The following is a 26,943-nucleotide window of genomic DNA, read 5'->3' as shown; positions in this document are numbered from 1 at the left end:
AACCACACCATGTAAACACTTGCCTAGTCCCTGAACACACAGGGTCCAGGGGGCTGGGGTAGACACGGACCTGGAGAGGGGGGGTTCTAGACCCCCACGGGGAGGGTCAGGCTGGCCACAGGCAGCTGCATCCTCTGACTGGGAGTGAGGGCAGAGACTGGGCGCCACAGGAATATGGGCACAGTACTCTCACTTCAGCAGCAGGCCTCCATCCAGGCTGAAAATCCTCCAGGCACAGATACTGCACTTCCCTCCACATAGGCAGTGGCCCTTCCAGGAGTTTGCTCTTCCCCAAGGGCAGAGCTTAAACGCAGCAAGATGACAGGAAGCAGCAGCTGGGGAAGTGAGGCCCTGCTGCCAGTATGAGCAGGTAGGGATGGATGTAAGCACTCTTGGTGCTGAGAGCCCCCCACCAGGAGGATTTAGGCCCAAACCCAGCTGGGTTTCCCTTTACACGTCACTATGAGCGCTTCTGCTTTTGCTCCGTAGCATAGAAGGGTACCCCTGCTTTGACATTGTCTTGTTTTAATGCTCCCCACCACCACTTCTGGCCCCCAGCTGTAGGACTGATTGGACACACTGCGTAGGAGAGGGCGGGACTGGGTCCAAAAGTCATGTCTAAGTGGCACCTCCTTGTCACTAACAGCATCAGAGGCCAGGTGGGCATGGCCATTAAAGAAAGGACAACTTTAATTCAGTATTATCAACACCAAAGGAGCTTAATTAGTGCTTGTTCACTGGGCATGCCATCAAGCACATCTTTTCCCTTAGTTTTAGTGCAGAAAACCTGCCTAACACCACAGTTATGGCTACAACCACATACCCCCATATGCATGGTGTGTGTGGTGGTTTGACCGAAAATGGGATTTCTGGGATGCTGTAGTGAAACCAATGGGTGCTCAGATTTTAATATTGGCACCTGATGTGGCCATTGGGACATTTGGATCCGCCTCTGAGAACACAGGGTTAAAAGCAGGGCTCCCCCCTGGAAGGTTCTCTTTGGGATTTCTGGTGGGAGAGAGTTCAACTCCTCCCCTGGCCCAGCTGCTGAGCGGAGGGGAGAGCCACGCGGCCTGGGAGAGGTGGGCCTGACCCTGAGGGGCCCAAGGGTGGAAGCATTGAAGAACTACTGAGAAGTATTCCCTCCCCACACTTCTGGGAGACAGAGACAGAGAGAGAGACAGAGCCATGCCTGAGAGTTACCTTGAAACTTGATAAACAAGTGTGGCAGCAGGCAGCACAGCTGAGAAGGAGGAAAGGGGGGAGAAGGAGGCAAAGGAGGCAGCAATGTCCAGCGATGTCCAGCCGCTTGTGGGAGCTTTTAACCCCTTTGTGGACAATGAAAACTTTACAGAACATTAACCTTTCCTAGAAGAGTGATGAAGGTCTGGGCAGAGAGAGAGATGTTGGAAGAATGGAGAAGATGGAGTGGCATTTTTTGCTGGACTCTTATTTTTTGTATAGCCATGGACTGTTTCCTTGTGATACAGAGACTGCTTCCGGGGGGTCAATGCCTCAGAATCCAGGGGGTGAAAAAAACATGGGTGGGACAGATGTCCCAAAGCTGAGACTGTGCCTTTTTGGAAGGAGACAAGGCATCTTTAAAAGGAACCCTAGAAGCAGCCCTGGTCCATGTGCAGTGGTGAGAGCACTTGGCATGGAAGGAAGACGTCACGATGGCAAAGGATCTCCAGGCAGTGCTATGTGTGACAAGAAGTCCATGGCACAAAGAAAGACTCCTTCTCCTCTTGATGAACTGAGGATTGAGTATTCTGAAGGGTGGTGCCGGACCAAGAGTTGGTGATTTGGGAGATGTATTATATTGGAATTTGGTGGGGGGAGGAGGAAAATGCTTTTGTGAAGTTTTCATTTTCCTTGTGTGTTTTTTTTTTCTTTCCTTGTAGTTTAGTTATTTTCTTGTAGTTTAGTTAATAAAGTTTTCTTTATTTCTAAGTAGGAGCCTGCTTTGCTTATTCCTGGTCACATCTCACAGCAGACACCAGGGAGAGGGTATTCTCACAGGGGCACTGGCATTGTGCCAGTGTCAAACCATGACAGTGTGAAATCCCTACACAGAGAGCCCTGCTGGCCAACCTTTATCAGAGAGACTGGAAAATTGAGGAGGAACCTGTGAGTTTAGGGAAAAGGGAATAATCATGGGATGGCAAGTCATTACAAACTCAGCATATGAAAATGGAAGCATTTTTGTGTTTAATAATAAACAAAAAGAATATGCAGTGTGTCTTTTTTTATTTTTCCTGTCATATTTCACAGTGTGATCCAGCCTGTTAATGAATATGCATTTTTTAAAGTAGAGCTTTCAAAGGAAGAGAAGATCTACAGATAATGCTGTTGATCTAGCAAGAGAAAAACTCTTCAACAACAGAGCCCTTCTAGAATTCTGAGCCAAACTTCTTGGACACTCTTGCCGGTAGAAAAATGAGAGAGTTAGAAGTCAATTCCACTTGGTCCCAGAGAAAGAGAAGGCTACTAGGTGTAAAATCATAGGCTGGTTAACAGGTTTGAGTAAGGTCCATCTTTTAGAAAAGAGTAATTTGTATTTTGTTCTGTCTCAAAATAGAAGGAAGCTGCAAAATATCCTGCAGGCAACAGGACTGCAAAGAAGCTGTTAAATTCTGGCATCAGCTTGGTGCAGGGCTATGTCAGGGCAATTAGAGCTGCACCATGCTGCACTGTGCAGTACCGCTGTCAGCCTTAATCTGCACACTGATGGGCAGCACAAAATCCAAGTTACAGCCCACAGGAAGCACAACCAGTGAACCCATATTGCTTTGACAGTTGCACTCATCTAGAAATAATGCAAAACGCTATTTAGATGTATATATCACGACCCTGTGCTCTAGGAAGAAAACAATCTAATGAGGGGCTGGGAGACTCCTTGCAGAAAACAAGCAGCAAAGACATTGGTGGTGGTGGGTTTTTTTCCTCCCCTCCTTTTAGAATTCTTCATATTTTATCCTGTTGGAGCGCCTTGTTGGGGTTGGTTTCACCAAGCTGTTCTTCGCCTTTACAGCCTCACTGAAGAATTTGAAAATAGATGGAAAACTCTTCCAAGAAGTTAGTTCATGGCGTTCTGTACCTGCAAAACACAAAGGTGACAGTTTGACTAGGGGTCGTTCTCTGACTTACTGGGTGTTCACAGGATAAATGCTCCATAAAATGCAAAAATGCAAAACTCACAGAAGACACCCAGCTGCTGCAGCTGGTCTGGAGGGAGCCTCGGAAGGGTCAGAGCTGTCCTGCTGCTGAGCTCTGGGGCAGCTGACAAGAACAACTGCACACACAAGCAGACAGACATATGCACAAACATACATGTATGCACATGCACAGCCACCCACATCACAATCAGAGATCCTCAACATGTCTCGTATCTGGGAAAAGAAGGTCCCAAAGCACTCTGCTAATAAAAGGTCACTGAAGCACCACCTGATCTGGCCTACCTTGGAAAAAAGAAAGTGTCTGCTTTTCCGACATACTTTATATTATTTATTTTTCATTTTATACTACTTTTAGCCTGGCATATCTGTTTTCAAGTGAAAGATAACACTTGATCTGAACTAAATCTCATGCATCATGAAGGCATCCTTTGTGCACCTGCTCCCACAGATAATATTGAGACAGTAAAGTGGACCTTTCCTATTTGTATCTTCCCTCTGCACACAGATCTATCTCTGTATTTTATTTTGCTAGATGCTTCTATTGTTTTGCAAGTGCCTTCCTCAACACATTTGCTTTATTTAAACAACCACACTCCCTCCTCCTTCCCCTCACAACCAACCCCCAAAACAAAACCAAGACAATGGAGATAGGCAGTCAAGGGGTGTGAAAGAGTTGGGACCTCTTCCTGGGTAACACAATTATGCAGAGATGCTGCCTGGTAGTCTTTGGATCCTGGGCCTCTGTTTGATACTTTAACATTGCTAATGATAATTCTTTAGTCTGTGATAGTAGGTCATTGCTATGGTTACTCTACAATGGTGCAACACTTCACTTTCCCCTTCACCTATTCGTTGAGACCCAGCAACCACATTTGTTGCCTAGCAACAGTTCTGCGACAGTATCACAATCTGAGGGTGACAACAATGAGGGACACAGGGGCCACAGCCTGGCAGATGGAGAGGGATGCAGTCCAGGGTGGATGATGGTCCCTGCAGGACATAGGGTGGCCATCAGTACCTGGGGATATGAGATGGCTGCTGTGGCATGGCATTTTCTGCATTCCTAGCTTCACATCCCTGTCAGAACCTTCTAGGCATCCATCCATGGAGCATCCTTGGTGGGTCCACACACACATCACACCACCCCCCTCCCCAGAAAGTCTTTGATGGAGGTACTATCTGCCACACTGCACGTCCCTGCTCCCTCAAAGGCAGCCATCACACAAGCAAACCAGCCCTCAAAAAAGCCCTCTCTAGAAAGATACTACTTCTCACACAAAGAGATGTTTTTGTACAAGGAGCATCCATGTCATGTGCACACACAGATTTTCCTCTCCCTCTTCATATTCATTGTACAGAGACAATTCATGACATCTTCCAGAAATTTCCCACATGCTCCTTTTATACAAATGCTTTCCACCTTTAAATTCACCCATCATTGTAGAAATTCTTTTTGCTGAGAGGTAGTCCATCCTATCAAGGGCTGGACTTGGCAGTGCTGTGTTGAGTTGGGCTCCATGATCCCAAGGGTCCTGTCCAACACAGAAGTTTCTCTAACTCTATCCTGCAGGTGGCTTTCAATACAGATCACCCACCCTGTAAGACTCCTCACAGCAATACTCGTCAAGAATTGTTCCCCACCTGGGAGACACAGAAGTGGCCCACCACAGCAGGAGGATAAAGCTTCCCTTCTAGCAAAACCTGCAGCCTAACAGACACATCCCTGAGGTTACGGCTTGGCTGGGTGTACTGTGACTGCCCACTGCCACCAGGCACACAAAAGTCATCTACCAAAGCTGATTTTATGGAGGGATAGGCTGCCCTAACACACTGTAAGGACACTCCTGCACAGGGGTTTCACCTCCTTCCCAGCATATGGTGAACACCTCTTTGAGCCCTGAAGGCAAAACATCTTTCCATGTGGCTTTCTGGTCCCTACACAGATATCTCCCACACAATCACATCTTTCTCACTTCTGCCTGTCTGCATTCTCTGTCTTGATTGTAACAGTCATCATTAATATCCACTGGATTAAGATGAAAATATAGGCTGTGAATAATATAAGTTTTTTTCCCCTTCTTCCTTTTTCATCAACAACCTTCCTCCTCTGTAAAAGGGTCATCCAGAAAAAATGAGGAAAAAAAAAAAAAAGCCAAAACAAAACAAAACAAAAGAGCAAGTTTCTGAAGCCTCCCTGTGTCTTTCTTCATCCTGCCTTCTCCCATGCACTTTCCTCATGTTCCCAAGAGAGATCATGCTCATATGCACTAGTGTTACTGAAACTGATTAACCTACAGCTTTCCTGTGGCAACTCCTCTTAACCCACTCTTCTCAAAAAACAATTCAAGCTTTGAGTCTAGAGGGACTCAATGATTCAGCAGTCTAAAGCAATTTTAACACTCCCTATTTTCCTTTTCCTAGTAACAATCTTACTGGCAGATGAACAATTTCCCTGGTGATAAAATCACTACAATGGATATTTAGTTTCCAGGATTATGATGATTCTTTGCTTGATTAATACTGCAATAAGAAAAGCTTGCTAAGTATCTGCCTTGGACCTTTACAGTCATTTCTAAAGGTCAAATTTTGCCCTTACGTATTCACATTTAACTACTACTAAAGAGAGACTCTAAAAATTTAACATTGCACACACTGTGTATTTATGATTTATATACCAAAGGCTTGGAAAATTCAACTGAAGCAAGTGGAATTATGTCCTAAGGGTGACAACAGATTTTGACCATAAGATTTTTGCCAAAGTACCATTGACAACTGCAATCTCAATTGTGTATTTAGTAGTACACAGATCTAAATTAAATGCATGAACAGTCATCTATTTTTTAACAGAAATAATAATTTTTAAGAGACAGACAATAAGAAGCAATTGCTCTAAAGACAAGGTCCTCTGAGAGAGATATTCTTAGTGCTCACTAATTTCAACAGCTGTGATGATAAACCATGATTCTATATATTGTATTAATTGACGGGCTGTTACACAGCATGTAGTGATTTCAGACATTAGTTCTTTGAGAAATCTTAGAAGCATGCAGCATGGAAAAGATATAAAAACCCAGTTAAGTGTGGGAAACAGCAAGAATACTCTAAAATATGCAAAGGCAACAATTGCAGAACAAAAAAGTATAAATCCCTCCTAGTCCTAGCTCCACTGAAATAAATGACAAAAACATCAAAAAGCAAACCAGCCTCCCACTTGCCAGCATGAAGAGATGTAGAGAGAAATGAATATATATTTTAACATGTGCATAACATCATTGGAAAGGAGCTCCAAAGAGATGGTGGAACCAGTAATGTGTGAGGTGAAATGAGTAACAACAGTAAAAGAATGAACAAGTTCCAGAATCAATTTACCAAGTACCATAAAGAGATATATAACTAGAAATAATGAAAACTTGACAATACAGTTGTTGATACAAAAAACCAGGTAAGGGAATACTTTTAAAAATTCAATATCCAAATTATCAGGTCTGGATGACACGCATATGTGGGTCTTCAGGGAATCAGTTAATGAACTTGCTGGACTACTGGCAATTATTTCTGAGAATTCATGTACAATCAGGTAGGCACCAGAGGACTGGGGTGGGAATGAGAAGAAAAGAAATTTCTAATTTGAGAAATGGAGGATTAATTGAAACTAACTAACACACATAAAATTCATGTCTGAATACCAGTAAAGAAAGGGATCAACATTATAAAAAATCACAAACACCTCTAGGATAACAGCAGACGCAACAGGCTCAAATTTGACAAGAACAGATAAAACCCAAACTTAATTGAATAACAAAAATCAGCAGGTGAGAGACTTATCCACTGCTGTGTTTTTGACATAGGTCAACGTGGCAGCCTTGAGGCAGTGGGAACCAATGTAATCACTTAAAATGGATTATGACTGTCACTGCTCTAATGGGCTATGGTCACTCCTACCTCTCACTTGCAAATTAGTTGCTTTATGCCAGTCAAGGGGCCCCCAATCACTTGAGATCTACAGTAATGCAGCTCCCAAATATGTGCTGCCATACCTGCACTGGCTCTAGCTGCCAGCAGCATGTCCACCAGAAACTGCAGTACACATCACATATCTACAGGGTCCAGACTCAGCATCTTGTCTCATATCTCATCTCATCCCATCCCATCTCACAGATGTCGCGTTATGCCTTTCCCATTGTACATCATCTTGGACTCTAGAAAATGGGCACTGGCGAACTTTTGGATAAGTGGTTAAAGCATTTGAGAAGACAAAGAATAAGAAGTAATATGGGGTTGGAAAGATACCTATGAAGTCCCAGAAGGATTGGTATTTGGGCTCAAGTCTTTTAAATGTGGTTATTAGTAATCTGAAAAAATACTGAGAATATAGATACTGAATATAGGAATAGTATATTGAATAGGAGATAGTACAAACATAGGAAGAAACAAAGAAATAATAATCAAAAGGCCAGCCTAAATGGGTAGGAAAAACAGGGAAGAGGAAAAGCAAAGACTGAAACTGGGAATGGTGCTGGCAGGGGTGGTAATGCAATATGACTATGTGAATGATCCTGATGGCCATTTGCACACACGCATGCAAAGGCACTTTCACTGTCTTTCCTTTCCACTTCCATTCAGGAAAAGCAGCTCTTCACCTAGCAAGGCTGACAAATTCCTCCATCTGAAAGCAGAGTGTCTGGAGAGAGAAGAGCTCTGCAATCACCATAATTCGCTCTTGCAGAGCGATTACTGGCTGTGCAGGACAAAGGTGCCCTCCTACAGCGCCTGCCCACTGTGTCAGACAAAAGCCTCCTCCCGCGGTGCTCGGAAGATGCACAGCACAATGGTGGCCCCCCACCGCGTTTACAAGATGTGTGGGACAAAGGTTTCCTGCTGCACAGGAGCTGTGAGAGATCTTCATACATGCCTTAGTGCTGAAATATTTCTGCAGAGAAAAGTTTCCAGGTTGAAAAGCTTCTCCACAGATACTAGCCACAGGGCTGACCTCAGGTCTGCTTCTCTAAGTGACAGCTCATTGCTAAACAGCGCGGACTTCAAAATGAATTAAGGGTGTTCCACGCCTTGGGGTTTAGTCCCCATTGGGATGGAGAATTCTGCTGCTCTTCAACAAGATCTTGCTCAGCAGAGAGTTTGCTCCCTGTGATCATGATCTACGCTGAGATCCTGTCATGCTGCAAAATGCCAATGCAAGTAGCTTAGCCACCTTGTCTGTAGACAGGTTGCTTTTACATTTATGATTCAAGCTAGGTATCTAAAAGGCACTCAGTCATATCAGAACTTGATTCAAATGGTTCAGAGGTTGAAATATAGACTTTTGTGGGCATTTGCAGGAATGAAACACTTTAAATATTATTAAACACGAAAAGCAACACAATTAATTTGTCCTTTATAGGTAAACTAACAGATAAGCCAACTCCATTTGACTGCGGTAGACAAGTGTGACAAACCTTTCAGAAAGGATTTTTTCTCCTGAAAGTTATAAATCAATGGAAATTTCTTTCTTTATCATATTATCCACATACGCACTGAGGAACTACTCTCATTATCAGGTATTCAGTTCTATACCAACATAACAATACTGTTCAAATATGCACTGAGGTGTGAATAAGAGATGCTACCTGCCTGTCCTGCATCCATCTTTCTGTATGCTAACAATTTACTTCGTATCACAAAGCTATTTCTGAACAGGAATTTCAATTTTTTACTCTCCAGTAAATCAGATACGATCAAGTATGACATAACTACTTTTAATTTGTAAGGTTTCTCTACTGAAAATTCCTTTACCCTGTTGATCTGCATGGGAAGAAATTATTGTGTCTTTTTGACTATTTTGGTCTAGTGATGTAAACATCCAGGTCTCAAATCCAAAACAGAAGAAGCTCTCAGAGCATCCCCAGTAAAGCTAACAGAAAAGGAGATTAAAAAAAAAAATACATCTTGACTAAAGTCATGCAATAGTTCTGACTAGGAAAATGAGAGCTTCAGGAAAAATTGTGAATGAGTCCATAAGCTCAAGAACATTGAGATTCAATGACCTCAGGAGTTTTTAAGCACTCCTAGATGTCACAATGGTAAAGAATGATTAAAAACTTAGGCAAAACTAAGACATAAGCTAAACACCAACTAATGAAATGAAAACAGTAATTTCTGAGGGGACATAAAACAACTCAACCTCAAAACAATCCCCAAGCTTTGATGTGTTTAGTTTGGCTAAGAAGTAATCGTTTGTGTAGTCATGGACATGATAATAACCTGAAAGTAACTGTAGGGACATGAATTCTTTAGAGAAGCCAAGAGGGAAGAAACAGAACCATTTGAAGACATGAAATACAGCTTATTAAGTGGGCTTAGACACACAATAAACTGGTTAAGACTCAATAAAAGAAAAATCATGGCAATGCTGGAAACTAGACTACACACACCAAAGAAATTTTTTACTTAGTTATTATCTACTGTGACACAAAGCAGTTCTTACTTTTGTTGGACACTTATTATCTATAATAATCTTTAGTGGGATGATGAAAACAGAGCAACAAGCATCCTACTGAGAAAAAAGTTCACCTTTGAACTCCCATACTTGCAATTCACTTTTCTTCCACTCCTTGTTTACAGCACACCAACTTCCCACAAGAAGCAAGTGATTAAAAACAGTAAAAAAAAAATTGTAAATTTCTCTTGTCCTCTGAGCAACAAGATGCAAAGATCCAAACAAAAGCTCATTGCAAGCAAGGTCTGCAAAGTAGGAAAGAGATAGGAGTTCTAACACGACCATCATTATTTTTCACTACCCTTTATTTAATATTAAGGGCAGTCCTACGAGCACAGGTCATTTGATTGTTCCTCTACATGTGAACTGGCCAAATAAGTAAAACTTGTGAGGTCATTCTCTCCTGAGCACAGGTTACCCAAAGTTAGGTCATTTTCTGGTTCACCAGAGTCAAGCAATTTTCTTTTGAGTATATATTAAAAAAGGTAAAGATGGTGTCTGAACAACATTCTCAGAGGCAGCAATTTCCAATGCAATAAATTTTAGCAGGAGAGCAAGCCATTTCCTTGAAGAAGAGATCCAGTAAAGATGTGTGCAATATTATGCAACCATAGATTTTAAAACTCGTGTTAAAATGGTGTACCATGCAGAGAGAAGGTAGGGTTTGAAGTTGTATTTATATTGATATATGTGTTCACCTCTCTACTGCTATCTTTATCCCTATCTCTATACAATCTTCATATATCCATCTCCATCTACATAGTATGTGTATCAACAACACTGTCTGTCTGTCTGCCTATCTATCCCTCCATCTATCTATCCATACCTGTAACTTTACCCTTACTGTATGTAATTCAAGTATAAAAATTCCTTACCTGACAAATGCGAGGTGGTATACTCAGGTTACATCTTACAAAGATATTTTTGGGCTAAGAACATACCAATGGTAGGTGCAGGATCTCACCAATGGAAATTAACCATGTCTTAGGAATATTATGGGTATAGCTGACCTCACCCTGGGCAATATGGACAAATTAAGTAACTTCCTGAGTTTCTTTCTATCCAAGCTCGTTGCTTCTGTGACTTCATTGGCTTTATCTAAGCAACAAAATTGATTGTCTTAGCAAGGTACTTCACAGTAAGTCTGAAGCAATTGAATAATACATGTGAGTGAGACAATTTTTTAAATGCCCATGAATATTTTCTATCATGAATTAGGAAAAACACCTATAAAAAATTGCAAGCAAGAGCACAAATAAAGTAGATAGCATTTGAAACAATTATTTTCTCAACTAGGAGAAGGGAAAATTGGCTTTTAAATAAAGGAAGTTTTGACTTGCTCAGAACTCATCACTTTATGAGAGAACTTACAACCACAAGACTTCTTGGGTGAAACCACTGAAAACCAACTGTTCAAGCCTCACAGCTTCCACAGGTTATAAACCTGAAAAATACTAATATACCTGACAGATCTTAACATGCTGCAGCACAATGCAAGCCATCAGTTATACCCCCTTCTCCTCACTGCTTTGCAAAGACACATCTAACAGAGTTTTGTAAGGGAGAAGTCATCATTACTATGCTTTTGCAAACCAAGTGGCTCAGCCAAAATGAGGAATGGACCTAAGCTCTGCTGAGCCCACAGCAGGGCTCTGTTCATGCAGCAATGCCGCCGATGTTAACAAGCATACAGGTTTTATAAACTATATTTAAACTAATTTAAAACATTCTGCAGCAATTCCTGCAAGTTACTTTAATCTTAAATACCCACAGGCTGATTTTTAAATCTGAGTTTATTCCAAAATCCCATAGCTTTTTACTGCCCATGGGCAGAGACCTGAAGGATACACACTCTTGCTATCTTGTAAGAACTCTACTAATGCAAGAAATTCATCAGTGATACCAGGACAAGGGAAACAACCAGCTGCTTAGAAAATAGCTCCTCTTTGTAATGATATTTTATGATTATTTGTTTCTAAATAGTAATTGTGCCATCAAACATCTGGATGTACCAGCAGCATATGCATAAACCAACACAGTTTTGCACTTTCCAAAAACACAGCAGCTAATGCAACACCATGGAAATGGGTTAGGCTGGCAATGTGGGCACCAAAGAGCAGCTAGGAGAGGCAGCAAAGCTTTAAAACATGTTAACATGACAGAAGAGACACCCCATACACTGAAGATGTAAAAAGGTTCTTAATCACTAGCAGGATAAGCACATACTACTTGACGATTCGTGTGAAGTTTTGAACACACGAACAAATTACACTAAAGCAATTTTAAAATAAAGTAGCAGAATATAATTTTCTGTTCTTTCACACCACAAACAGAGCTTGAAGACTGGTGCGGATGCTGACACAGCAGCTGTGGAAGTAAATTAAGTCTTCTGGGGCACAGGAATGAGCCTGTGTCTAAGGAACAAGCTGCAATGAGAACATGCATGGGGCATGAAACCCAGTGTGTTTTTATGATTTTAGTGAGAATCTGAATTCATACCTTGCAAGCCTTGAATGAATACACTAACTCTCCCTTCCCACAGTGGAAAATGTTTATAATCTTCTAGATAAGAAATAGTTCAAAAGCATGTTTTCCTCCTGAATTTTTTACTTTGATTATAGTGTCCTGTTGTATCTGTGTAGACAAAAGACTACAGTCAATCCAAGTCCAGAGCACTTTCACAGGCACAATGGTATTCACTAACCCATCTGCTTCATCTTGGGACTTCTGCCTCTGGCTGGCCCTAACCTAACCTAACCTAACCTAACCTAACCTAACCTAACCTAACCTAACCTAACCTAACCTAACCTACCTAACCTAACTCAACACAAACTCCTCCAATGTGCCACTGGCACCATTCATCCTCTCCCTAGTCCTGGAGCAGTCACAGAAAAGGCACTTCCTCTTGATTTGTCTTCAGAGGCTAATTGTGTGGACAGGTAAAATGAAAAAATCTCAAGAATCCAAGTGCTACCTCTACAGTGCCAACTTTGGTCCTGTGGGAAACCTTACTTCATCTGCACCTGATCCTCCCCTTCTGACAGCTGCTCCTGCAGGATGGTGGAAATGGGGTTAGCAAATGGTGGGCTAAGATGGGGCTGCTTTCCTGCTTTTGCTGGAGACCAAATTCAGGACCCACCACCTGCTGCAAAGGAATCACTTCCTTGCATCAAGAGAGGTGAAACTGAAGAGCCTAAATCCAAGTGATCCTGAAAATCCCAATTCAGTCACTCACCACACCCTGAGGTGTCTAAGCTCCACAAACACCTCAACTCCTGACCTTAAAGTTTGCACCTTATAACGATATCACTTCTGTACATGCACAGAAACACATCAGGTTTGGCAGTGAAAATATTCCCAAGGGTCTCAGGCAGATATAGTGTTTCCATGTCCCCCTCTCCTCCTGCCCCATAATGCTAAGTATGTGTCCAAGCCACAGTGGCAGGAATGCCCTTTGATCTCCTTCCTAAGCCTTCATTTCAAATGAATCTCTTCCCACTCCTTGCCTGTTTTTCATCCATGTGGGACATCTGTTTCCCCAGAACACCTGTTTCTCCAGGAAATCCAATTCTGAATTCTTCTTCTATAACTTGCTCACCTGGCAGTTCTCCTTGAACTCATGCTCAGTGCCTGGCTGTGATCTTGCTCCATCTCATCCACACACTGATCTCAGCTGACCTGTTCTCATGGCCCACCAATTTCTGCCTTTTTCTGCCTTTACTTCAGCCATTTCAGGAAGACTTCCTCTACCTCACTGCTAGTGCACCCATCCAGTTTCTCCTCACAAACACCTTTGTCTTCCAGCTGCTGGCATCCAACACATCTTTCTTCTCCATGTTTTCCCAGGTCTGACTGGCAAGTCAGACAAGTATTTGGCAAGCATTAAAAAAGCTGAACACCAGATGACCCTACTACCCGGATGTAGTGGTGAGGGCAGAAAAAGAGGACAAATCTGAAATTGCAGTTGCCCTACTCTGCAGAATCAGAGAAATGAGATATTTATCTCCTAGGTGAGAATGATAGTTTCATGGGAAATTCAGGGCATTTTCTTAATGATTTAATGGAAAGGAAACATATCTGAGTTTGTAAAATGCCATGGGAGATGAAGCTGAATACACACAACAACTAACAAATGGAGTTAAGAAAATCATGTTTGGGGAGTAAATAACAAATTCCTTTAAGTTTGATAAAATTTTAGTTATGTCAAGTAAGTATAAATAAATTTATGGAAAAAATAAAAATTTGTATATTTGAGGTGTGAATAACCCTTGTGCACTTGTAGTAAGTAATTTATGACTAACCCATACCATATAAATATTTCTTGTTTGCATCACACCAACTACTGTTTATATATGTACATGTATTACATGCCCCCATCGTGGCCACCTAGGACTTATATGACCCACTGCATAGCTGTACTAGTGAGAAAAATGGTGAGAAGATGGTGATTTCACCAGTGAATTTACACCAATATAGTGGGGATTAACTTTCTTTTATTAGCATAACCTTTGCTAGGTGTCGGTAATGACCATTCTTGAAGGAGGCAGGTGACTGAACCTAGATGGTGGGATTTTATGGACAATGATCATTGTTGTGGGTCAAGTACACCTGTGCTGCAATCATAAAATTAATAACCTCTACAACAACAACTTTACATATGGCTGCCTCAGAAGAGTGACACTTGTGTGACTCACAGTCTTTGGAGATGCTATTTATAATTTATACCAAATTTGAAGTGCTAAGATTTTTCTCTCCCACAAGTCGTGGTAATCAATACAGGTCTGCGCCTACTACAGCCTGATGAGGTGAAGTGTGTGGCAAGGATCAACTGCACTGGGCAAAAAACACAGCTCATAAGCAGGACTTTGCAAAAGAGATCTCCGGTGACCCCATTTCCACACCTACACTGTGAGAACAAATAAAGAAGAAAATAATTTTTTGTAGGGTTACCATCACTGCTTAGTGTTGCAAATTAAATTAATTGTATATTTGTCTCAAAAGTACTCCGAAACTTGAGGGGTTTTCATACGTCATCTGGATTATAGGCTTCTGCAGCCTAATTCATAACACATCAAGGCTTAGTGAGGGATACTGTAAAGCCCCTATATAATGGAAACTGGCAATTTAAGACTAAACACATTCAAAAAAGGCTCTGCAGGTGTGAATTACACTAAATTTAACTAAGTTTAATAATATCACACTTCTGACTTAACCTCAGAGATGTCACTAGAGGGACTGTTTGAGATTAATGATCATAAAGCTGCATTCACTCCCTGCTTAACACTCCTCCTTATTACAGCAGACAGCAGCTCTGCCTGGAAATGCACAGTGCATGTGCCTTGGTTCCCACCTCTTCTGAACAGCACCACCCAAAATCAGTCATGGGTGATGCTCAGGATGCAAGGGCAGCAAGCCAGTCACGCAGCAAAGAGTTCAAGACAGGCATCAGGTGGGGGAGGCAGTGAAGTGAGGCGCAGGCAGAGCGAAGCCGAAGGCAGGCGCACGGCAGATAAGATGAGAAGGCATGTTGTGTGCTGGCATGTGCTGACCTCTGCCAACAGCTCTCCTGACATCCCTGTCTAGGGGAGTCAGACATGAACATCAGTGTGGGAGGTGGGTCTGCCAACAGTAGAAGAGAGAACTCAAAAGTCTGGGATGAACGTGAAGGGAAATATTAAGTTCGTATTAAGGAAAAAAAAGCCCCCCAACCAAATAAATCCTTTAGAGCTGCGGATATTTACTATGGGCTTGCCTGTGTGACTGGTGGGGCCCCATTGCTGAGATGCGGCTGGAGAAAGCTCAGTGAGACCCAGCAGTCAGTGGGATGAGAACAGATAGGGGTTTCTCCTGGAGAAATTGCAACTTATGTTCTACTTTACAGCCACAGAGAAAACACATCAGGACACAAAACAACTCAAAAATCAGAGTTTTTCTGATAATCCAATTTTAGACACCCAATTACTGAATGGTAAGGTTTCTAACCATTCCATTTAAATGCTAAACTAACTAAATAAGCTTAATTTGGGAGATCATATTTATTTCAGAACAGGGACTTCACTATTACCCTTAAAAAAAAAATACAATAGGTAACATCAAGCTCCAAAGCTGTATCTTCAAGCTGACACAGTCACTTCGACATTGAAGAAACAATTTATGATTTCCTCACCAGCCAGAGGAAAAATAAACCCCAAACTCCAAAGACAGAAAACAATGCATTTGCCTTGTATTTGCAAATGCAATTTTCACTTCAAAATACAATATTGTTCTAATAACTGATCTTTCCATGTGGAATCTTCCAGCAGAACCAGGGCTCTTGAGACAAACTGGAAAAATCAAGAAAAATCCCTTGTGTCATAGCAGAGATTTTTTGCCATGCATTTAGTAGTTCTAAAGAAAATGACAGTTTCTTCTATCCAAAAAGATGGTTAAACCTTGGGAACTGGGAATAGAAACAGAAACTGCCAGTGAAGTATATTTGGAAGTGCAAGAGAGATGAAATATTTAAATGAGTTTCAAAATTCGGTGTTTCAAATTATTTTTTTTCCTTACATCAAGAAGCTCAGCTTTGTTTTTTTTCACAAAATTAGAACAAAATAAAAGGAAGTTGTCAAGGTAGTTTCTCTCTGAAGAATCACTGAACTGGAGTTATGTCATCTTGCATTAAAACTATTAGTTATTGCCACAGCTGGCCTACAAATATTACATTAAAAAAGCATGAAGAAAATAACTTAAATACAATTGGGGAGTTCTTTTGTTGATGGCCCATGCATTTCTCTTAATATTTAATACTTATTGCTCCATTTTGGTTTAATTTGTCTGAAGCACCATACATTGAATTTTTTCAAGCAATTTTAAAGCAAACTATTGACACATTAGGGAAGAGACTTCATCATAAAAACAAAGATTGAGGCTGAAATTTGTCTAAATGAGACCAATATCAATATGCACAAATGCACAGACACCTAAAGTTTGACAGTCATCGCTCATAAAATCCTGCAATGAGATAATATGAAAACTGTCTCCTGTACAGGAAAGTTAGAGAGGAGATCATATGTGAACACTTGAGGAAAACTTGTGCTGTGATGGACCATTTCCTGTTAGTCTGAGGATAAAGGAAACACTACAACCACAATATTAAATTAAGAAAACAATTTTTTTCACTCTGTTGTGAAAAGTGAAGAGTGTATGAGTGACTAAAAAGCAAAGACCTTGAAGTCAACAACATTCCCACAAGTTTTACCTTGTTTTACAGTTCCAGAATGACAAACACTTCACATCAGTGTCTCTGCAGCCACGACTGTTACTTTCCAAATGAAGTTTTACAGTGCAAATATTCCACATTCTCACAGGTACCAGAATTGTTTTTCCAGATCTGCATTCAGACACACACTCAAAGCCTACAAGACTTCCTTTGAGGAAGGGGACACAGCACTGTAAATGTGGGGTTTGCTTTCCTTTGCGAAGCTGGGGAAAGCAGCAGCCAGGCACAGGAAACTTTGTGCCATGCATCTCAGCATCTGCAATGGGAACAATGGGTGTGGTCAAAACGACTTGCTGCTTCTTACTGCAAAGAACTCACACCCCAAGGCAAACCTGCTTCCATGCCACAATGTCTTTAGCAAAACTGGACTGCAACAGCAGCTCCTCTGCAGCTGCACGAGGAACAGTGAAGCCTGCTCACCAAGGCATTGCCTTCTGCAGCTGCAGAAGCCTCCACAGAGCTTTGGCGTGAAGGACACCATGCCCCATGCTGCACACTGACAAGGTGCTCCTGCTCTTTCACAGCAAGAGAAATGGGGCATGTAAATCCACCTGTGGTAGAAACACCACATCTCATCTACTACCATGGCAAGAGGTGGAAGCATCAGGATTTGCCCTGTAAGCCTAGGACCAAGGATGCTGGTAGGAAACAAGTTTGCTACTGGTCTAAATTAAGAATAACCTCATCTATCATTTTCATATTTTCTGCCCAGGAGATACTAAAGATGTGCACTAAAGGAATCCTACTGCTCAACTTGTACAATGCTGACTGGGCTGTACTTCTAAGTGCATGTAAGTACTTAAATTATGTTTCACAACAAAAGAGATTCAGTAAAAACCCCACAAAATCCCACAAGAAAACTGATAAAATAAATCTGTGACATACTTAACAAATCAACTGGTTGCAACAGCTTTGGTATGGCCCGAGAAGTGCTGAAATCAAATGTTTCCTTATGACACCCATTACTTAAGGTGGATTTCTGAAATATGAAAAGCGGATTCTTTTTAATTGAGTTTCGTATCCCAAATGGATCACAGAGGAATTCTTATATGCCTTTTGTGTATAAGCAAGCAAGTCCTCTGTAGTTTGGGATCTCAATAATTCCCTTTATAAGAGCTTCTTTTCAGTTGTTTATATATTTTGCCAAGCTAGGTATTTGGGATGAAAATTTCCAGGCTCCATCGCTGCCTTAGGCTGATTATTATTATTATTTTTTTACATTTTAAGTGAGAGGATTTAGGCACTTCAGGAAATAAGACTGAGGGAAAACATATTTTGACCCTGCTGGGAGGAATAAAAAAAAACGAAACAAACAAAAAAATAAAAAAAAGGTCTTACAAGAATTTTGCTGAGTAGCTCCTCTGTCTCTATTCTTCACAGTTTGAAATCTGGAAGGTAAGACCCCTGGTGTCCTTTTGCAATTCCCATGAAAAAACAGCCAGCTTTTTGCCTAGTCACAAGCCTTTGTAAAAACTCATTAGCATATGCTCAGCACAGAGTCCCCAGAATCTGCAAGTCTAAGTGGCCAAAGATTCCTCTGAAGATGCTGTTTGCCCAGAATCTACAGGGCTAAGCCAGACATTTTTTTTGCCACTGCCAGATGTTGCACTCTAATGTGGCATCAGGCACAGGAACTAAGTGCAGACAGCACTCTGTCTTGGGCTCCAAATGCAGGCAGAACAAGGGGAAAATGGGGAAAAAAGCAGCCTAATGTAAATAGAGAGGAGATCTAGTCCCTGGGGAGCAGGGTGAGTGAATCAAGACATGAGGCTGACTGTAAAAAGATCAAAGAAGTGGCATAGGAACACCAAGAATGGTGAAGGAAACACCTCTGCAGGAGAAGGAAAGACCTTGAAAAGCAGGGAACAGGCTGCAAAAAGAGGTTTGGAGGCAGACCAGAGGAACAGCAGACAGTCTGGACACAGCAGGGGCAGGTGAGACATGGAGGGGAGGAGAGGCACAGTGGCACATGACTCTCATGACTCTCCAAACTAGGTAGGAGCTGCCTTATGGGAGAGTCAGTCTCTCTAGGCAAAGACAAAACTGCCAATGTTTCATTCTCCCTTGGCTGTGGGTTACAGAGAAGGTAACAATCTAGTGCACTAATACTCTCAGCACCTTTACCTTGCTTCACCATCCCGTGCCTCTGAGCTCAAACTCCATGTCTGAAATCTCCACCTCTGCAATGACATGCAGACATAGAACGTCACATGATAAAATTGCCTTTCTTAGTCTTATTGTGGTTGAAGAAAACAAATTACACACAGAAAACTGTATTAGGAGAATATTTGAAGCATGTATGCTGAAGGGACAAGTTAAGGACATTCAGTTTAGTCAATGTCAAAATGGTTCACACAAAACTGACGGGGGATGGTGCTTACTGGTGCTGCTCTGGTACAGCTTGTGCTGACCTTGCAGAGAGTGTTATGCTGCCCTTGAGCATCACTTGTGCATTTCTCTACCAGATGCCTCTGTTGACCTGCAGCTATTGCCTGGGAGTAGAGAGAACTGGTCCAAACAGATGAGGCTTTTGCAACAAAATGTGAAATAACTTCATTTCAATGCAGTACAATGAGTAAACGAAGGAGAATGTAACACAATTTGAATATGGGAAACCCCTGTAATACACTGCTTTGAAATGTATATTGGCTATTACATGGGCAGTGAAAGAAGTTGTGTTTGGATAAAAACCCCTAGGTATTTAAAGACTAATGGTTATTTTTTAAACTATCAATAAGGAATTAATCTCATTAACAGAAAAAAACTTTACAGAGCCCCAGGCTCCAAGGAGGATTTTTTTGAGCATCTATAGACACGAATCTCACTGCAAGCAGCTCACAGCTGAACTGACTCTCTAATCTCTGCTGGTGGAAAGACATGACTCTTATACATTCAAAGTTCCCAGGTTACCTAAATTCCCAGCAGTCAAAGAAGAGTAAAGCTTCCCCTAATGGTCATTCTTATACATCTACCTCACAGTAACTGCTATTTTAACTTGAGTATGTAGTTGCATCATGTAGTTGCGATCACATATAAGAGGTAATACAGAAACAATGGTTTGTTATGAAAAAATGGATGAGGTACACAAGAAGGAAACTGAAAGCCACACAACAAGGCAACTGAAAGCTACATGTTTCTATTATTTCATTATTTTCTGAGATGATAACTGAGAGCAATTTGTAGAAATCATCAGTCCTTTAATGACACTGTGTGATCCAACAGGATCCCTTCCTGCAAACATGTAAGTGAGGTGACTTTTGTTTCACAGCAGTCTGTTATTCTGTTTTCCTACCCATTCCAAATAAACCTTGTTTAAGACAAAATAATTACTTTGCAAGCCTACCCACAACTTTTTTTTAGGGTGATGCACAGTCCACCAAAAATCTCAGATGCATCAGCATCTAAACTAGCAGAGGAGCTGAGTAACACTGGTGATAGGCTGAATGTGGCAATTCCACGGGATATCACAGGTTGGCTTGGTCTGGGGAGGCGCAAACCCTGTGGTACTGCAAATCTAGTGGTAAAAGAAAGGATCTGCAGAGCTGCATTCACTGCAGGGGACAAAGTGGTTTTGAAGGATACAACAGGTAGGAGTACAAAAGTATGAAGCACAAAATGTTTGTATCTTGTTCATGCTCTAACATGAGCTTCAGCTGGTCTTTCACTGTAACATAAGTCAATAAAAATTTAAATACTTCATACATTGTTGGAGGTAAGAATGGCTGGTCACTAAAAGCAATATTACTCTGTAATCACATCACATGCATTTGTAGACTTATCCCTGCAGTTTGCTTCTGTGGCTTTAGATAACAGTTACTTTTTTTTTTTGTTGACATTTGTTTATCAGAACAGTGATAAGGAAAATGAATAAATGAAAAAGCTGTATGAAGAATCATGCAAATGATCATAAATGGCAGATTTAGTATCACCAATGGCAGTTTTAATAAGTATCTTATAGGAAAGAACCAGCATCCAAATTTTAACTTTATATGATATATGATTCTACGACATATATGAGTTACTTATTTTGGAATGACAGCCATGCGTGGTTTCTTTTTCTTGCATCAGCTGCTAGCACATACATTTCTGTGCTAATATGACAGTTTTCTTTGAATAGGATAAAAAGGAATGATGACTGAGCCACAGGCTGCTCTGCAGCAAGCAGAATCAATTACCCCCCCAACCGATCTAATTGATCAATTTCAAATACAGCAAATCTGCTGAGTCCAGTCAAGTCATAGAAGGCTTCTTTTCAAAAGCAGATACCTAATACTCATATGAAATATGTAACAAGCCATGAAAATTATGAAAGCATTAATATGCCCAAAGAGGAAATCACCCTATAAACATTCACGTTCAGTAGTATATTTACGGCAATTACACTGCTCATGCAACATGTTACCATTTTAATAACACTACACATGTTGCACACTCTTATTCATGTTTTATGACCCAGTATCTTTTAAGAACTATCGTTTGTTGCTCTGTTTACTAGTGCCACATCACAACATCCATCCTGGGTTTGGCAGTGACAGGTGTTGCTATACATACTCTCAGCAGGATTTTTTGCTTAGCACCACAGGATGCTCTACCTTGGTTCTGTGCAGTACTACACAAACTGCTAATGCAAAAATCCCACTTATTAGTGGCTCTGAAAAGGCATAATTTTATAACACCTTGATTTATTCCAGCAGACTCTTAACCCATGCACTTACCAGTATGTTTTAAATTTCCTGACACAACAGGGAAGTAAAATGCTGTCCCTTCTAACAGCACCTACGTGCAGATGCCCTAGCAGTCAGTGCTCTCGTGTGCATAATTTTCTCAATTATTTGGTTAAAACTTTCCAATTACTAGTCAGATTTTCAGGACAAGAACTCTTCTATTCTCTTTCTCCTGAATACAAACTGGCCACTAGCACAAACATTTCTTTCTTAAAATAGCAATATCCCATCTGTTTAACTCTCTAAAGTGAGAAACTCAGCAGCTAACCCATTATGAAATGTGGAATGCGCATAAGACATGAATTAGTTTGCTGAACAATAGTTACTGGGCTTTACTAATGTTTTTGGGTTTTTCAAGTTCTTCCTCTTCAAAATATCTACCTCCAAAACTGAAGTGATGTCATTAACTGTAAAGACTAATTGGCAGGCTTCTTGGGAAGCAGGCAGGTAGGTGAGTTTTCTTTAAAGGGCTCATGATACATATACTAATATAAGACCATCTTTAGTTAATGTGCATAAAGAATGGGAATAAGACAGTGAAGAATCTGAAGCCAGAATAAAAACAAGACTAAAAGAATTTAGCTTTTCACTTTTTAAAGATAAATACCTGGGGGAAAAAAGTCTTTTCATAAAATTGCTAGCTTTGCAATCCATACAGGCCCCCTTCAAGCCTTTTCAAAGAAAATAAAGATGGATCATTGTGCAAGCAGCAGCATGAATTTCTGCTGTGGCACTTTTGCTAGGAGGAATGTTTGAGTTATGATTTGTAACAAGCTTTAACTATAAAATGATGAAAACCTGGCACTTTCACAAAGCGTCATCAACAAAAAAACACAGCACATCAAGTAGCAGTGCTTAAAATCAGTGCTTTTTGCCTTACACATGACGTGGTTTACAATTCTAGGGACTAAACATCCTATGGATCACTTGAGATTTGACTCCATCACCTGGAAGCTTGAAGTTATGGGTCATGTTATTGCATGGTGCAGACGTTCCCCGTCAGACTCATCTGATTTCTTTTATGATATCAAGATATAAACCCACCAAAATTCCTGAACAGCTACTACATGTCTCAGATTCTTTCAGGAGGAACAGGCCAAAGTCAAGCTTCCTGAGCCATACCCCAACCAGAATCCCCATGATTTTATAGATGAAAGTAGCTAACATTACTTCAGTGTGCCACACTGTCACAAAGGGACATTCTACGTGTTAAGGTCGCATGCTGAGCTATCAAAGATTCATACAGAAATGTACCAACATCCTTCATATAAAGCTAATAAAATTTGAAATTACTGACATGTCACCTTGAGGAAGAATTTGACTTATTATTAGCAAAGTAATCCAGAAAACAGTGAGATATACAGCTATAAGAATTACTGTTATACTGACTTTATGACTTTAAGTTTTTGTTGTTGCTTTTGTGCCTGCCCTAAACAATAACAAATATCAAAACTTTCTTTGTGCTGTTAAGTTGCATGAAGGTGAGATAAGGTTGCTTAGAAGTGTGTGGCCGCACAAGAGTTGTTTGCCATCAATTAATGATATGTGACAGAAAGCATAAAATGCTGTGAAGCCAGCTTTCTTCTTTGCAATCATCCCATACTCAACGGGGAATGTTGCTGGAAGTCACATCATCCCATGACCTTCCTTGCTTGTTTCTGGGTTGCAGGACCTAATGCAGTAAGATCAGATATCATGCAAATAGCATGCAAGTTTTCAAATGTCATTCAGTTTAAGTGCATACATAATTTGTAGCATATTAACTGATTTGTGTTCATAAATCACAACACTGGTGAACACAAACCAGGCCTTGAGAATGCAGTTCTCAGGCACAAACGAACACTAAGCACCTGAAAATCTGCCTCATCTTAAGCTTTACATCAAGCACATGACTTGGCTTCACAAGATAAAGACAATGCTGTGCTCTCCCTCAAAACACACCTGGCCAATTGTGCTACAGCATTTATTCACGGAGTTTTAACAGTTAGTGCCCTACATGTATGCTGTAGACTGAGTTGTAGCACTGATATTTGCTCTTTGTTGTTAGGTATAGTTCTGTATGCATAAGAACACATACTAATGGCACAATGTAAGCAAGAATTCCACATTTGTGATCAGCTATCCTGGTAAGTAAAAGACTACGTGTATAAACAAATCTGTTCACTACCTTCAAATATTTTTGTCGTATAATTATATCTGGTAAATATCCTCACAGACGTATAAAATATATTCTTAGGAAATTTGCCACAGAATGTTGCTGCTTATAATAAGGAAATGCTGTATTTGTGTACTATGCTCCATACTTACATATATGAAGCATATTTGTATACTTACAGAACTGCCAAATATTTCAGTTCTGTTACTATACAAACACATTGATATTACTGAAAAAAAATTCATTCCACTAACTCTCCTAAGTCTTTTTGAGACTGGGTTACCAACATACCTTTCAGAAAATATGTTTTTATACTGATAAGGCTGCATCACACTAGAACTAAGGATACTATACATCTACGTAGGCTTGCAGCTAAGAACACAGCTTTTATCTATCCAATTAAATCAGGACTTATTCAAACTGTAGCCTTCACTGCTATCTCCATTACCTGCTGTCTCCTAGTGCCAAGCACTCCACATGAACTACTACTTACCTGCCATTTGCTCATAGCAGCCCATTTTGGGTACTATCAGCTAAGCTTTTGAACCAAGTTACCAAACCTTTCCTTTCCCAGATACCGTACACATGCTGGTATGTACAACATTCTTTCTTGTGTTTTACCACTAAACCTGCAACAGGTACTGGAGATGTCCAGATGGACCAATAAAATGAACTGGAAAACTTGCGCAGAAAAAGGCAAAATGAGATTGTGAACTATGGCTTTTTACCATATTCCGTATTTCCTTTTTACCCCTGACCTTGGTAGTCCATAAAAGGAGCCAAAAAGTGCACTGTTGTACAGATGGCTTTGAAAACATTTGCTTCAAACTTCACCAATAAGATCAAGATGAAACTCAGAAGCTGAAAATGTGGGGATTTTCAAATTGTAATTTCAGTAACTAAAAGAGTAACAAGGGATGTGAGGAGAATTTCAAAATATTAGCATTAATAACTTTCTTTTTTCAGACAGGTTCTGTCTGGCAAATAAAGCCGTTAAGTGATTCCAGTAGCATCAATATTATACACAAAAATGGGATATCATTAATAACAATGAAGAAGAAAAGAATTCTCATGGGAGATATAAAATGCATGTGCAACAAGTTAAATCCTCGCTCTCCTAATCCAGTCTGAGACATTTAATTTCTAGCGTTTTTCAAATATATTAAAACGTTTGCTTTTTTCTCCCCACAAAAACCTTTTAAGAGGCATTCATAACACTGTCACAAAAGTAGAAAGCTAGCACAGATGACTTTGTCTACTCGCTATTGAAGCGAAGGATAGGCCTGATGCCTAATCTGAAGCTGACCTAATAGATAAAACCCTTGGGGTCTCAAATTTAAATTTCATAAGCTTAATATTCTGCCTGATTTATGATTTGCCTTCTTAAACAAAGAAGGATGTACTTAACAACTTTACTTTTGTGTGGTTAACTGTTGATCTGAAAATGGCACATAAAATGCATTTACATCAGCACTGCCTAATAGGCCCATAATGATTCTTTATTATGCTTCAGTGAAAGGAAACGGAGTGACAAGTAACTGATTTTGTAGATCAAATAACTTTCTGCCACCCCCACACAGCTCCCAGCTGCTGCACACTTTATATGCCAATACAAATACAGTTGTAAAGTAGACAAATATATTATAACTATGTTATTAAATGAGACACAACACGGGGTGTTGCAAGTATTTGAGAGCTGTTCAATGCCGTGACTGGGAATTACAAGCATGCAAAATCACACACTAAAGGGGCTTCAGTTCAAAATTACTGCAAACTTCCCTCTGTTACTTTTTTATATATGATTTTAGAAGTGATTTTGCTCAGATAATACTTCTTTTTTTTTTTTTTTTCCTGTAGAGGACTGAAGAAGACTGGGGCATGCTCCCTCTCTATGTATAAGAGGTATTTAAAGCAAAGCATTTCAGTATAAAGACAGATGTGCAGAACTCCTGATATTGAAAGCCAATGGTGATGACATCGTGCACCTGAAAATGCACACGTGGCTGAAATGCTGTAACAGGCTTCTATGTGCCAAATTTTATTTTTATGTATTACCCTGCAAGTAAATAATGATAAGACATCAGAGCCTGTCTGATAATGTTTGACAACAACCCTAACCCTATCATCATGGCCATGGGAGAAACCGGCACGCACTCAGCTCTGACCCACTGAGCCTTTTATCTGTGTGTGTCTCCATGGACCAAGCAAATAAAGGGCAACGGGTAATTTACACATGAATCAACTTTCTTGTCAGAGCAGGCATCAGAGACGTCCCTTTTCTCTACCACAGCGAGGAAAAGCATCCAGGTCTGAGCTTGTCTCTCCAGAAATCATGCAAGCCAAAGAGCAATGTATTGGGAAATGGTGTGTTGGCAGAGGTATGCTCTTCTGGACACCAGATAAAAAATGGTATCCGCAAAGAAGCAGATAAATACTGGGCTTGAAACAGGACTGACAGCAGTGAGCCTTTGTCCTATTCAAAACATGCAATGTCATACAAACTGAAGCCAAGATACAATCCCGATAGAAGATTATACAAGATATGTGAGTGGGTATCTGTAAGGAATTCAGCCTACATTTTAATAAGGTACAAATCTTGCAATGCCTCAGGTCTCATTTCCACTTCCCAGCAGCTGCCTTTTGAAAAGGTACACAGATTGTTTTGGGCTTGCAAGACACTGGACATGGGTATGTCATAGCACTGGTAAAATAATCCATGAACTTTATTTGTGATGAAAATTAGCCTAAAACATTCCAGTGTGAAAGTCATCTGTAAAGATAGAGCAGTGTTTGCCTTCAGCTTATATCTCATTATGAAGAGAGACTTTTATGGGTCCATAGGCACCACTCATACTCTCTTTCCCACAGTGAAAAGCAGTGAAGCACAGTACAGCACAGTTGTGTTGAATAGTCAAGATCTCAAAGGCATTTCTGTAGTTTAAACCACCAAGAGCATCATAGTGCTATAAAACAAAGACAGATGTTTTATTGCTAGATTTGGCATTTTTTACATGCCTACTTCTGAAAACTTAAGTTTGTGTGCACTGTAACATCCACTCTGCTATTGCAGAGGTTTTTCTCTGCATTCTTAAAATGGAAAGGATGATCCAGACTGCCATTAGTGAAAATCT

At 40.6% G+C, this 26,943-nt stretch overlaps 1 protein-coding gene across 4 annotated transcripts in view; it reads right to left on the bottom strand.

Moving 5' to 3' along the window:
- Window positions 1-2,233: 2,233 nt before the first annotated feature.
- Window positions 2,234-26,943, bottom strand: part of FAM172A (family with sequence similarity 172 member A) — a 254,598-nt gene continuing 229,888 nt past the window's right edge. For all 4 annotated transcript variants that reach the window (XM_058044104.1, XM_058044107.1, XM_058044106.1 and 1 more), the window contains one exon: window positions 2,234-3,100. In XM_058044104.1, coding sequence (XP_057900087.1) covers window positions 2,958-3,100 — 143 coding nt within the window. In that variant the 3' untranslated portion in view covers window positions 2,234-2,957. The remainder of the gene's footprint in view (window positions 3,101-26,943) is intronic.

Source organism: Melospiza georgiana, chromosome Z (genome assembly GCF_028018845.1).
Source record: "Melospiza georgiana isolate bMelGeo1 chromosome Z, bMelGeo1.pri, whole genome shotgun sequence".
NCBI classification, from domain to species: domain Eukaryota; kingdom Metazoa; phylum Chordata; class Aves; order Passeriformes; family Passerellidae; genus Melospiza; species Melospiza georgiana.
Note: the sequence above shows the minus strand (reverse complement) of the source record. Positions and strands in the feature narration are given on the sequence as shown.